Genomic DNA, 14,270 nt, shown 5'->3' with positions numbered 1-14,270 from the left:
TTTTCCCCAGAGGAGAAACAAATATAGAGCAGTCACAGTGCAATGAGTTCATAAACATAATATCATGATGTAACCTGAAAATAAGCCCGATTATTTACACCACGTTTCTAGAGATTACACTGCAGATAAAAACATAAGAGCTAATAGGGAGGTGTAGTCTGACGTCACTGGTTGTTCCACCCGTATAGGGATTTATCATTGGGAAAATGTATTATCGGCTATTGTAACAATTCTGCCTCATGGAAATTGAAAAGCTTTCCATTTGTGCACAAAGTGAGTTCCCTTCTATCACTAACATGATTGTTTAAGCATTTTTGGTTGAAATTAAATTCTGCAATTTTTTTTTACGATTAATTGCAAATATTTTCATGTTGATCATGATAGACTGTGGATGAATAAGCACATAAAAGCTACACCGTGCAAATGTTCATGCTTTATTTGTTTTTAAAACGAGACGATTTCGAAAAGCGAGGTGGACCGGCCGGAAACGGCAATGACGTAACCACTAGTACACCTCCCTATAATGGGGTGATCTGGAGGAATCACACCGAGACGACCGCTCCGCGACTACAAAACACAGAGGAAACACTGTGGGATTATTCGGGAAAGACGAGAGCCGCGTGGAGCAAGTGCAAATGGCCAACGAGGACAAACGACCACAGCAGGTGCAGCAGAGACACACGCACACGTCTCCAGACGTCCCTCTTCTTCCTCCTCCTCCTCCTCCTCCTCACTTCATCTTGGCCACGAAGTCCTCTCCCTTCTTGATGGAGCCCTTCAGCTCGCCCATCGCCGCCGCCACCAGCCCCTCCTCGTAGGCCGACAGCGCGCCCAGGCCCAGGTTCTTCTCCACGCCGTGCTTGCCCAGCAGCAGCGGGGTGGAGAAGTACTTGCACTCAGTCTCCTCGGACCGCACGTAGGCGCACTCCACCACGCCCTCCTTGCCGTTCATGGCGTCCAGCACGGAGAAGGTGAAGCGGGCGCCGGCGTAGGCCATGGAGAGGGTGGCGGAGCCCGCGCCTGCCTTGGCCTTGACCACCTCGGTGCCGGCGTCCTGGATGCGGGCGGTGAGCGCCGCCAGCTGGTCGGCGGGGAACTCCACCTTGGGGTTGCAGCGGGAGATCAGGGGGATGATGGTGATGCCGGCGTGGCCCCCGATCACCGGCACGTTGACGCGCGCGGGGTCCAGGCCCTTGAGCCCGGCGATGAAGGCGTTGGCTCGCACAATGTCCAGCGTGGTCACGCCGAACACGCGGTTGGGGTTGTAGACGCCGTACTTCTTCAGCACCTCGGACGCGATGGGCACCGTGGAGTTCACCGGGTTGGCGATGATGCAAATCACGGCCTCGGGGCAGTTGCGGGCGCAGGCGTCCGCCAGGGTGGCCACGATGGTGGCGTTGGTGTTGAAGAGGTCGTCGCGGGTCATGCCGGGCTTCCTGGGCACGCCGGCTGGGATGACCACCACCTCGCAGCCCTGGAGGGCGGCGTCCAGCTGCTCGGCGCCCATGTAGCCGGTGACCTGCGCCCTGGTCTCGATGTGGCTGAGGTCGGCGGCCACGCCGGGGGTGTGGGCGATGTCGAACAGGGACAGTTGACTCACCAGCGGGCTGTTCTTCAGCAGCAGAGACAGTGGCTGTCCGATGCCCCCGGAGGCACCCAGCACCGCCACCTGAAGGAATGAATGAAAACTTTATTTAACAGATTGCAGAATGGGTACAATACAGTACAGCTCAATACACACAATTGTTAAGGGGATGCAGACCAGAGAAAGACTTTCGTCTTGTTTACATCAGGGTCCCCCATTTTCAATTCATAGTGACATTATTATGACACACACAACATACATGACATCATGACACATAGGGACACACATGACATACAGGTATAATATAGTACCTTAGCGTGGCTCTGGGAGGACGTGGACAAGGTCCGTGTGGTGAGACACACGGTGGGTCTGACGGCGCGGGAGAACATCTTGTTGTCGGTAAATGAGAGATTATTAACTCTTATTATTTTTAATAAGGTCTACTTGATGTAATGTAAAGTAAAGGCTGCTGCTGCTCTGTTCGCGGTGACACCAACGTCCTCTGTCTGTCTGTAACACACACGCGCGCGCCGGAAGTGACGCGTCTGTCGTGAGCGGGATCACGTGGGGGGGGGGGGGGAAACGATAAGAGGAGGGAAGGGTCGCCTACGTCACTGTGTAGCGCGTGGACGCAGGTCGGCGCCAAAATGTGGAAACGTTCAGTTCGGCGAAGTCAACTTCCTGAGCTTTGACTGATTGATTGAAAAGTCAAAGTGTATTAACAGATTGCAGAATGGGTAAGGGGCGTAGCTGGGGGGGGGGGGGGGGGGGGTAGTTTAGGATGATTCCAAGGGCCCAGCACTGGGGGGGGGGGGCCCAATTTTTTTTTTATTTTTTTTTTTTATTAGACATCACTCAGGTGTATTATTGATGCTCTCATTGATACTATGTTTGTTTCTGAAGTGTGTGTGTGTGTGTGTGTGTGTGTGTGAAACGGCCCTCATTGCGGTCACAGAGGCACTTCACTTAGCAAAAGCGAAAGGCCTCTCCTCTGTCCTGATTCTCCTAGATCTATCTGCAGCCTTCGACACAGTCAACCATCAGATCCTCCTCGCGGCCCTCGCAGGAATGGGAGTGGCTGGATCTGCGCTGACATGGCTGACATCATACCTCAATGACCGCTCCTACCAAGTGTCATGGAGAGGGACTCTGTCGGCCACCCGCCCCCTCCGGACGGGTGTCCCCCAGGGCTCGGTTTTAGGACCCCTTCTCTTCTCCCTCTACACTAAATCACTGGGTAACATTATCACATCTCATGGCTTCTCATATCATTGTTATGCCGATGATACTCAACTCTTCCTCTCCTTCCCTCCCTCAGATATCCACGTCTCTGAGCGGATCTCGGCCTGTCTGTCCGACATCTCCGCCTGGATGACGACCAACCACCTCAAACTGAACCTAAGCTAAACAGAATTGCTCCACCTGCCGGCCAAATCCTCCCCCCTGACCGACCTCTCCATCACAGTCGAGAATGCAGCTGTGACCGCGTCGCCGACCGCCAAGAACCTTGGTGTTGTCCTCGACGACCAGTTGAACTTCTCTGCTCACATCGCAGCGACAACCAGAACCTGCAGATTCCTCCTGAGCAACGTCAGAAGGATACGCCCCTTCCTGACAAAAGAAGCCACCCAACTCCTCGTCCAATCAACAGTCATCTCCCGCCTCGACTACTGCAACGCACTGCTAGCTGGCCTCCCGGCCACTGCCACCAAGCCTCTTCAACTCATTCAAAATGCAGCGGCCCGCCTGATCTCAAACCTACCGAAGTCAGCCCATGTCACCCCACTTCTTAGGGACCTGCACTGGCTCCCCATTGCTGCACGTATCCGCTTCAAGGCCCTCGACCTAGCATACCGTGCGGCAAAGGGAACCGCTCCCGCCTACCTCCGGTCAATGGTCTCTAACTACACACCCTCAAGACCCCTACGCTCTGCGTCTTCTGGCCGCCTCAGATCTACTCCTATCCAAGCTCCCGGAGGGTCATCAAAGAGAAGCCGCCTATTCTCAGTCCTTGCCCCACAATGGTGGAATGAACTACCCATCCCAGTTAGGACAGCCGAATCCCGTCCAATCTTTCGCCGTCGACTAAAGACTCACTTCTTCAACCATTATCTGAAATGACAAAAAAAAAAAAAAAAAAACTAACCCCGACTAACCTTAATGTCATGCACTTGTCCTAATAAACTAACCTACACTGTAACACGCAACACTTTGATGAACATTGTTACTCAGCTGATAGAGTTATACCCTTCTTGCTGTCTTGTCGCACAGAACTTGTAAGTCGCTTTGGATAAAAGCGTCAGCTAAATGACTAAATGTAAATGTAAATGTATATAGAGAAAGAGGCGGGGCTTTGGTAGACTATTGCATTGGTCCATTCATTGAAGATGAACGCAATGCGACATCCCCACCACCTCCTAATAGACGGTCTCCTCCCCACCGCATGTATATATTCCCTCCCCGCCGTATGTATATTTCCCTCCCACCCACCCACCCCCTCCTAATGTACAGTCCCCTCCCCATCATATGTATATACTCTGTCAGGATCTAGGGGTAACAGTACTGTATATTTGAATACCGCTTATGTCACAAATGTATCAGTACTAAATACCTATATGTCCCTATGCCATAAATGTCATGTATGTTGTGTATGTCATAAATGTCTATATGAATTGAAAATGGGGGACCCTGATGGAAACAAGACAAACGTCTTTCTCAGGTCTGCATCCCCTTAACAATTGTATGTATTGAGCCGTACTGTATTGTACCCATTCTGCAATCTGTTAAATAAAGTTTTCATTCATTCATTCATTCATCCTTTACTAGGCTCACCCACCAACAGTGCAGGTGCTGAACTGCTGATCCGAATGTATAGGTAAAAACCATATTATGCGTTTTCAGCAATAAAAAAATGGCAAAAAAAAATTCGCTTGCGCGCGCTCGCATTCACTGGGGGCCTACAAATACATTCTTTCATGGGACCCAGAATCTGGAGCTACACCCCTGTACAGTACAGTACAGCTCAATACATACAATTGTTAAGGGGATGCAGACCAAAGATTTGTTAGTATCACAAACAGTACTGTATTTGAAAATCTGGTACGTCATAAATGTATAGATGTAGCGTCTATCTGTATGTCGTGTGTCTTTCTCAGGTCTGCATCCTCTTAACAATTGTATGTATTGAGCTGTACTGTATTGTACCCTTTCTGCAATCTGTTAATAAACTTTTCAATCAGAAAGACTTTCGTCTTGTTTACATCAGGGTCCCCCATTTTCAATTCATCATAACATATATGACATACATGACATACAGATAGACAGTACTGCTACATCTATACATTTATGACATATCATTTGTGATACAAAAAGTGTCCAGAAAAAGAGTGTATATACATTTGACGTAGAAACTGTACATTGGAGGAGGTTGGGTGGGTGGGGGGCCTGTATCAGTTCCGCAACCGTTTCCATTTCTGGGGTAGGCCTGATTGGCCGCGACAGGCACGTGACGCGCGTGGCACGCCCCCGCGGCAGCCGCAGTGGCAAGCGCGCTACTGCTGGAGTTCACTTCGCCTTTCACATCGCTGCCGTTGGCGAAAGCAGGATGAGAGAGCGTAGATTTCGCTGTGTATCATTTAATCATTTATCATTTAACATTTGAAAGGCATACATTGTTGTCATACAGAAGTACAGAATACTTTTATCCAAAATGCTTCTTACTGTTACACTGTTAGAGACTGTGCTAGACAAATGAATGACTAATTCGGTCAGAAATAACATAACTAATAACGTTAGTAAGCACTGCTTATATGCTTATTATGTCTGCGGGGTACAGTAAACGTTTCTCCCGGTACATTCTGAAGAGCACACCGCTGTATGTTGGAGAACCAGCGGTCTTCCGCTCCTCCTCACTCGAGTGAGAGCAAAGCCGCCTGTGTGAGACGCGAGCAGGAAGGAGGAGATGGGAGTCCTTCCAATCGGAATATGTTGTTTCTTTACACATATGTTGGATTATGAATATGTCTTTATAGCTATGCTGCCAGGCTGGTCCGCGACCCTCCGTGCTGCGATCACCAGCGGGGAGAATATGCTCACGCGAGCGGCATCGCTGAGCTCTGGTGACGGTCTTATTGGGGCTTATGCCGAGAAGCAGTAACACAACATTGCAACTGTTGTGTTACTGCTTTCTGACCGAATTAGTCATTCATTTGTAGCTATAAAGACATATTCATAATCCAACATATGTGTAAAGAAACAACATATTCCGATTGGAAGGACTCCCATCTCCTCCTTCCTTGTGAGGTTTGGTCCGCTCCCCGCCACACGCTCCGTTCCATTAAGGTACTTTGTTGATTAATTGCATTCCCCGCCACACGCTCCGTTCCTGTAAGGTGCCGTGTTGATTGGTGCTCTCCTCGCCACACGCTTCTGGAGCAAGTATCAATTTCATCCCGCAGCTGTCACAGCTTGTAATCAGCGCCCTGTGGCTTTATATACCCTGATCCCCCTACTATCAATGTTGGATCGTTTTGAATACTCCTGCATTTGCCTGCCTTCCCCGTCGCTGTTTGCTGTCTTTTGCTCTCCAGGACTTTCGTGGAGAATCCCTGTGGAGAACCTGGTTTCCCGTTCTGAGCTGCGCCTCGTTATCTGCCCGCTTTACGCGTTGCGCTCTGGTGAGTTTTTGGAAACAGTTCTTTTGGATCATCAGTTTTTTGTGTGTTTGTGAAACACCGAAGAGATCCCGTTTTTGTTTGTACTGTTCTCACCTATTTTTTGTGTTGGATTTACACTTTGGATTACCGTATTGTTTTTTCTCTGGACTCTGCTAACTGTGTGTGGTACACCGAAGATCAAGTCACTTGGATATATACTGGATCAGTCACCTCTCTGTTTCTGTTGTGCGCTGGGCTAACTCAGATTTCTCTCTCTCTCCGTTTCCACCGGGAGTGAAAGCTGGGAGGATCTGCAGAGCGGCTTCAGACGTCACAAGCCAATTCCTCACCACCACCTACTGGGAGAATCTGCAGAGCCGCAACAATCTTCACATGCCAGATTTCCCGTTTGTTCGGTTGCTCAACTTAATTCCATCTTGTAACTCTGAAAATAAATACGCCCTTGCTTTGGCTAACTCTGAACAACTCTCTCTGTGCCGTTGCGTTTGAGGTCAGTTACAAACCCTAACATTACGATCCAACCATGACGACCACAGCCGACACAGAGAGAGTCAGAACAGCGTTGGCAGTCCAGATAGAGTTAACCAACGACCACAGGCTACAGCTAGATGCGGCTGCGGCTGCTGTACAGGAACTCCGAGAGCAGGTCCTGCCTATTCAGGGGTCCCTGGGCTCTCTGGCTAGCCAGCAGTCTAATATTCTCCTCCACTTACAAGCGCTGAGTGAAACCGTTAACACCTTGCTTGTAACCCCACTTCCTTCAGGAGCCTCGGCCGGAGCATCACCCGCAGCCCTGGCAGGCCCCTCGCCTCCCGATCCCGCACCTCGGGAGCCCCGTCTCTCCGAACCACGGTTGTTCGACGGTAACTTCGAGGATTGTGCCACATTCATCATGCAATGTGAGTTGGTTTTTCGTCATCAACCCAGTCGATTCACTTCAAGGGGAGCCCAAGTGGCTTACATGACTAACTTGCTCTCAGGCCGGGCAGCCCAGTGGGTCACTGCCTCCTGGGCAATGGGGGCAGATTTCTGTTTTTCCTACCCAGACTTCGTGGCTGAGCTCCGCAGGGTTTTCCACCACCCAGCCCGTGGCCAGGACCCTGGAGCCCGGTTGGGTACCTTCCGGCAGGGCAGTGGCAGGGTCACCGACTACGTGCTGGAGTTCAGACTGGCGGCAACGGAGAGCGGTTGGAACGATCAAGCACTTCGTCTCACCTTCATGAGGGGCCTCAACGACGCAGTCAGGGACCAGCTCGCGACCCGTGAGGAACCTGAGTCCCTCGAGGACCTGTTCAGCCTCGCCATTCGCATCGACGGACGCCTCCAGGAGAGAAGACGTGAGAGAACCTGACAGGGACCTCCAGAGGTACTCCGGACCCCCCGTACTCGTGACGGTACTGCTGGTCGCCCTGCTCCCAACACGACTGGTGGCTCTTTTCCCTCCCGTTCGGTGCCCGAGGAGGAACCCATGCAGCTGGGACGTTCGCATCTTAGCCAAGCTGAACGGGAGGCGAGGTTCAGGTCCGGCCTTTGCCTCTACTGCGGTCGGGATGGACACCGTATCGCCAACTGCCCCACCCGGCCAAAAGACCAGGCTCGCCGGGACCCCGGGAGATCCTGGTGAGCCGTTTTTCTCGTTCCCAGAGCCGTGCACCACCTAGCCGTCTGATGAGCGTCACCCTGGCCTGGGCGGACCAACGGGCCACGGTGGAGGCACTCATTGACTCGGGGGCTGACGAGAGTTTCCTAGACTTCGAGCTTGCTACCCGGGCCAACATTCCACTTGAGGACCTAGAGAGGCCATTGGAGGTATTCGCATTGGACCAACACCGCCTGGCTGACATCACTCAACGCACCCGCCCTGTCCTGCTCACCATTGCTGGTAACCACGTTGAGAGACTCCAGTTTTTTATCACCAGATCCCCTCTTGTCCCAGTAGTCCTGGGCCGGCCCTGGCTCGCGCTGCACGAGCCCCACATCGCCTGGTCCTCCGGTACCATCAAGGGTTGGAGCTCCTCCTGTCATGCCCAGTGTCTTCAGGCGGCGTCCTGTCCCTCGCCCCGGAGATCCGTTGGTGAGCCGCCTCCGGACCTCTCGACCATACCCCCCGAGTACCACGACCTCATGGAGGTTTTCAGTAAGTCCAGGGCTCAGGCCCTTCCGCCTCACCGGCCTTACGACTGTGCCATCGACCTCCGCGCAGGGGCTCCCCTTCCCGGCAGCCGCCTCTACAGTCTGACCGTCCCGGAGAAGGCAGCGATGGATCAATACATCTCTGAGTCCTTGGAAGCAGGACTCATTCTGCCTTCCTCCTCTCCTGTGGCGGCCGGTTTCTTCTTTGTTGGGAAGAAGGACGGAGACCTTCGACCCTGCATCGACTATCGCCAGCTCAACGAGATCACCATTAAGAACAAGTATCCTCTACCTCTCATGAACTCCACCTTCGAGCCTCTCACCCAGGCTACCGTCTTTACCAAGCTGGACCTCCGGAGTGCCTACCATCTAGTCCGTATCCGAGAGGGCGATGAATGGAAGACCGCCTTCAAGACTCCCAGGGGCCACTACTAGTACCTGGTGATGCCGTTCGGCCTCACCAACGCTCCGGCGGTATTCCAGGCGCTCATGAACGACGTCCTTCGTGACATGCTGGAGGAGTTTGTGGTAGTATACCTAGACGACATCCTCATCTTCTCCAAGACCCTCGAGGAACACATCCAGCATGTCCGCCGTGTGCTGGAGCGCCTCCTCCACAATCGGCTCTTCGTCAAGGCGGAGAAGTGCCGATTCCACTCCGACTCCGTCGATTACCTGGGCTTCATCGTGGAGAGAGGCTTGACCCGAGCTGATCCTCGCAAGATCCAGGCCGTGGAGGAGTGGCCGGAACCCACCTCTCGGAAGGAGTTACAGAGCTTCCTCGGGTTCGCCAACTTCTACCAAAGGTTCATCCGGAACTACAGTCAAGTGGCGGAACCGCTTACCAGACTGACCTCTCCCGCCCTGCCGTTCGACTGGTCCCCAGCGGCGTGTGCTGCGTTCCGCTCCCTCAAGAAGAGGTTCACTTCCGCCCCGATCTTGCTCCATCCAGACCCCAAGAGACAGTTCATCGTTGAGGTGGACGCCTCGGATACTGGACTGGGAGCTATCTTATCCCAGCGGTCGGCAACAGACCAGAAGGTACATCCGTGCGCCTTCTACTCGCGTCGGTTCCTCCCTGCCGAGAGGAACTATGACATCGGCAATCGGGAGCTGCTGGCGGTTGTGGCTGCCTTGGAGGAGTGGCGTCATTGGCTAGAGGGGGCCGAGGAGCCGTTTACCATTTGGACGGACCACAAGAACCTGACGTACATCCGTGCTTCCAAGCGCCTCAATGGCCGGCAGGCAAGATGGGCCAGCTTCTTCAGTCGGTTCGACTTCTCGCTGACATTTCGCCCTGGTTCCCGCAACACGAAGGCCGACTCCCTGTCCCGGTTACACTCCAAGGGGGCTCCAACCACTGAGGACCCGACTCCCATCCTCCCAGAGGCCAGGGTGGTAGGAGTCGTCACCTTGGGCATCGAGGGGGTGGTAAGGCGTGCCCTACGCTTCCATCGCGCTCCAGGCAATGTACCGGTTCATCGTCTCTTCGTCCCCGACTCGGTCCGGTCCCGGGTCCTCCAGTGGGGCCATACTAGCCGGTTCGCCTGCCACCCGGGCGTTCATCGCACGTTCTCCTTCCTGGCTCGTCGATTCTGGTGGCCCACCATGAGGAACGACGTCAAGGAGTTCGTACTGGCCTGCGCAGTCTGCGCCCGCAGCAAGGCCTCCCACCAGGCACCCTCCGGGCTATTACAGCCGCTTCCCATTCCGAGCCGTCCTTGGTCACATGTGGCGCTGGACTTCGTCACGGGTCTTCCCTCCTCCCAGGGGAACACGTGCCTACTGACCGTGGTGGATCGGTTCAGCAAGGGGGTTCACCTCGTGGCCCTTCCCAAGCTTCCCTCGGCGGCCGAGACGGCGGACCTCCTTACACGCCACGTGTTTCGCCTCCATGGTTTTCCCCAGGACGTCATCTCGGACCGGGGGCCCCAGTTCACTTCCCAGGTATGGCGGGCTTTTTGCAAGGGATTGGGGGCAACGGTCTTTCCTCTGGTTATCATCCCCAGACTAACGGACAAACGGAGAGGATGAACCAGAGTGTGGAGTCTGCTCTTCGGTGTGTGGCTGCCGAGAGACCAGCTTCTTGGAGCCGTTTCCTTCCCTGGGTCGAGTACTCCATCAACTCCATGGTCAGTTCCGCCACCAGCCTCTCACCCTTTGAGGTATCCCTGGGCTACCAACCCCCTCTTTTCCCTGCACAGGAGACGGAGGTGGCAGTTCCCTCCGTACAGGACCACCTCGACCGGTGCCGTCGGGTCTGGGAAATCACCAGGACCACGCTGCTCCGGTCATCAGAGCGCGCCTGTCGTGGGGCTGACCGGCGCCGGGTTCCTGCGCCGACGTACCACCCTGGGCAGAGGGTGTGGCTTTCCGCAAGGGACCTTCCACTTCGGTCCTCGGCCAAGAAGCTTAACCCCCGGATCGTCGGACCTTTTGAGGTTCTGAAGGTACTCAGTCCGGCGGCGGTGAGTCTTAAGCTTCCTGCGTCCATGCACATTCACCCCGTTTTTCATGTGTCCCGGGTTAAGCCTGTCTCTCTCAGTCCCCTGATGCCTCCTGCTCCGGTACCACCTCCTCCCGAGATGGTGGACGGTCACCCCCAGTGGCAGGTCCGCCGGTTGATGGGCGTTCGACGGCGGGGTCCGGGGTTCCAGTACCTGGTGGACTGGGAGGGGTACGGTCCGGAGGAACGGAGCTGGGTCTCCCACCAGCTCATTGTGGATCCCGGCCTGATCACCGACTTCCATCGTGCCCATCCGGGCGAGCCGGGTCGGCCTGGTCGCCGGGTGGCTCCCGTGGAGGGGGGGGTACTGTGAGGTTTGGTCCGCTCCCCGCCACACGCTCCGTTCCATTAAGGTACTTTGTTGATTAATTGCATTCCCCGCCACACGCTCCGTTCCTGTAAGGTGCCGTGTTGATTGGTGCTCTCCTCGCCACACGCTTCTGGAGCAAGTATCAATTTCATCCCGCAGCTGTCACAGCTTGTAATCAGCGCCCTGTGGCTTTATATACCCTGATCCCCCTACTATCAATGTTGGATCGTTTTGAATACTCCTGCATTTGCCTGCCTTCCCCGTCGCTGTTTGCTGTCTTTTGCTCTCCAGGACTTTCGTGGAGAATCCCTGTGGAGAACCTGGTTTCCCGTTCTGAGCTGCGCCTCGTTATCTTCCCGCTTTACGTGTTGCGCTCTGGTGAGTTTTTGGAAACAGTTCTTTTGCATCATCAGTTTTTTGTGTGTTTGTGAAACACCGAAGAGATCCCGTTTTTGTTTGTACTGTTCTCACCTATTTTTTGTGTTGGATTTACACTTTGGATTACCGTATTGTTTTTTCTCTGGACTCTGCTAACTGTGTGTGGTACACCGAAGATCAAGTCACTTGGATATATACTGGATCAGTCACCTCTCTGTTTCTGTTGTGCGCTGGGCTAACTCAGATTTCTCTCTCTCTCCGTTTCCACCGGGAGTGAAAGCTGGGAGGATCTGCAGAGCGGCTTCAGACGTCACAAGCCAATTCCTCACCACCACCTACTGGGAGAATCTGCAGAGCCGCAACAATCTTCACATGCCAGATTCCCCGTTTGTTCGGTTGCTCAACTTAATTCCATCTTGTAACTCTGAAAATAAATACGCCCTTGCTTTGGCTAACTCTGAACAACTCTCTCTGTGCCGTTGCGTTTGAGGTCGGTTACAAACCCTAACATTCCTGCTTGCGTCTCACACAGGCGGCTTTGCTCTCACTCGAGTGAGGAGGAGCAGAAGACCGCTGGTTCTCCAACATACAGCGGTGTGTTCTTCAGAATGTACCGGGAGAAACGTTTACTGTACCGCGCAGACATAATAAGCATATAAGCAGTGCTTACTAACGTTATTAGTTACGTTATTTCTGACCGAATTAGTCATTCATTTGTCTAGCACAGTCTCTAACAGTGTAACAGTAAGAAGCATTTTGGATAAAAGTATTCTGTACTTCTGTATGACAACAATGTATGCCTTTCAAATGTTAAATGATAAATGATTAAATGATACACAGCGAAATCTACGCTCTCTCATCCTGCTTTCGCCAACGGCAGCGATGTGAAAGGCGAAGTGAACTCCAGCAGTAGCGCGCTTGCCGCTGAGGCTGCCGCGGGGGCGTGCCACGCGCGTCACGTGCCTGTCGCGGCCAATCAGGCCTACCCCGGAAATGGAAACGGTTGCGGAACTGATACAGGCGGGTGGGGGCTGTACATTGGAGGTGGGGGGGGTTTGGGTAGGGGGGGGGGACACTGTACACTGTACATTGGAATACTGACAAAGCCATACTTGGTCATCTACTGGGGATCATCCCTATGTTCCCCGGGTCCTATGTTCCCCTGGTTATGTTCCCCGCTTTGATTGATTAATAGATTGAAAATTTTATTAATTTTGATTATTTTATTAATTATTAATGTCAGCCTTGTTTCGAACGGTTAAGCTTAGGCCCTCTTTCGAACTGGTTAAGGTTAGAGTTTGGAATCAGGGCTGGTGGTCTAAAATTTTCAATCAATCAATCAATCAATCAAAGTGGGGAACATAGAACCCGGGGAACATAGCGCTGCAGTTGGGACAAAACCTCATAACTCCATTTTTTGAATTTTTTTTTTATTATATAAATCAACTCCGTAGATCATCCTCCATATGTGTGTGTGGGTTTTACAAAGTTTAAACAATGGGAAAGCATTAAACCGATCATCTGTCTAAACCTCCTAACTCTATTTGTTACAAAGGGTCAGATTAAACCGAATATATATATTTATTGCCTGAGATCCCATGTATAATATCTGCATGTCGTTTGATATCCCCTGTATATTCCTTGTACAATATATCCCTTTAGTCTAGCAGGACAGACCATAATATTCATTCCCTTATTGGAAGCGATCCCCTGGCGCCAGGTACCGAGTAAAGCCTTACCCCCTCGAGCTGACTTGAAAGCTGCCGCCGGGACTCGCCCAAACATGCCCGCTTTCGCCCACGGCTACGAGACCGAGAGGCGACAGAAATGAGATAGGTACTATTTGTTCACGGTACATATATATATGGCGCAAGAAATGTAGAACCCCCTTGCAGTTCTCTTTCAGTTCGCCTTCAGTTCAGTCTGGTTCAGTTACCGAGTAAAGCCTCACCCACTACGCAACGTGTGGTGCAGAGTAGGGCTCGTATCGCCCCAAATAGACTCGTGTTATCCTAATACCTTTGTTCAAGGTACCGTTCGCTATTTACTAGTAAAAGCCTTCATTACGAGTCAAAGACCACGTGGAGTGAGTAATTGTGCGTCTATACAGAGCACTTATAGCCGCGTGCAAATAGGAGAGACCAACGTCAAGTTCAACTCTGAACCACCGCGCACTACCGCGCAACACGGAGGATTTACCCCGCCAGCAGAGCCACTTTCCGGCAAGGATTATTCTTCAGTGCTTTGACTGTGGCGGCTGGAGCAGAACCGTCTGCCCACTGCCACTGTGGGATCTACACCTGCCCGTGGGACCATCGCCCAAGCCCGTCGCTGCCGGAGCAGAGACTTGACAGCTCTTATCTGCGCGGAGCGCACCCTGGGATCACCACTGCTTTCCCCGCTGCCACAGGGGTGACATCGCCCCCTTGAACCCTAGACTTGCATAGAGCTTTGGCCCCCTCTGCTGGCTTACAACCGGTAGTACACCCTTTCCCAGAATAACCAGATCTAATTACCTTAATATTCACTATTGATTTGACTGCACATTCTTTGCCTTATAAGCGCAATCTAAATACTGTAAACAATCCCTTTTATGTAATAAATATTGTAAACTAGTATTCTGTGTGGAAAACCCTGTTATTGTGCGAGTGTCGTCATCTAGAATACCTTTGTACGGTGTTG

At 52.6% G+C, this 14,270-nt stretch overlaps 1 protein-coding gene across 1 annotated transcript; it reads right to left on the bottom strand.

Annotated features, from left to right (window-relative positions):
- Nucleotides 1-421: 421 nt before the first annotated feature.
- On the bottom strand, nt 422-2,112 carry LOC311223022 (malate dehydrogenase, mitochondrial-like). The gene is made up of 2 exons (XM_084307715.1): nt 1,897-2,112; nt 422-1,669 (listed from the first exon to the last, which is right to left on the bottom strand). Exons 1-2 carry the CDS (start codon nt 1,972-1,974, stop codon nt 731-733), a joined length of 1,017 nt encoding a protein of 338 aa, XP_084163841.1. The 5' UTR covers nt 1,975-2,112; the 3' UTR covers nt 422-730.
- Between the last annotated feature and the right edge of the window lie 12,158 nt (nt 2,113-14,270).

The sequence above is a fragment of the Notolepis coatsorum genome, assembly GCF_963971535.1.
Source record: "Notolepis coatsorum genome assembly, chromosome: 2".
Classification (NCBI taxonomy): domain Eukaryota; kingdom Metazoa; phylum Chordata; class Actinopteri; order Aulopiformes; family Paralepididae; genus Notolepis; species Notolepis coatsorum.
This window is presented reverse-complemented; position numbering and strand designations above follow the sequence as displayed.

Excerpts from the sequence above, each read along its gene's own strand:
- LOC311223022 (XM_084307715.1), bottom strand. The coding sequence starts at position 1,974 with ATGTTCTCCCGCGCCGTCAGACCCACCGTGTGTCTCACCACACGGACC. Across the intron at positions 1,670-1,896 it reads CCTCCCAGAGCCACGCTAAG|GTGGCGGTGCTGGGTGCCTC; the intron begins GTACTATATTAT and ends TCATTCCTTCAG.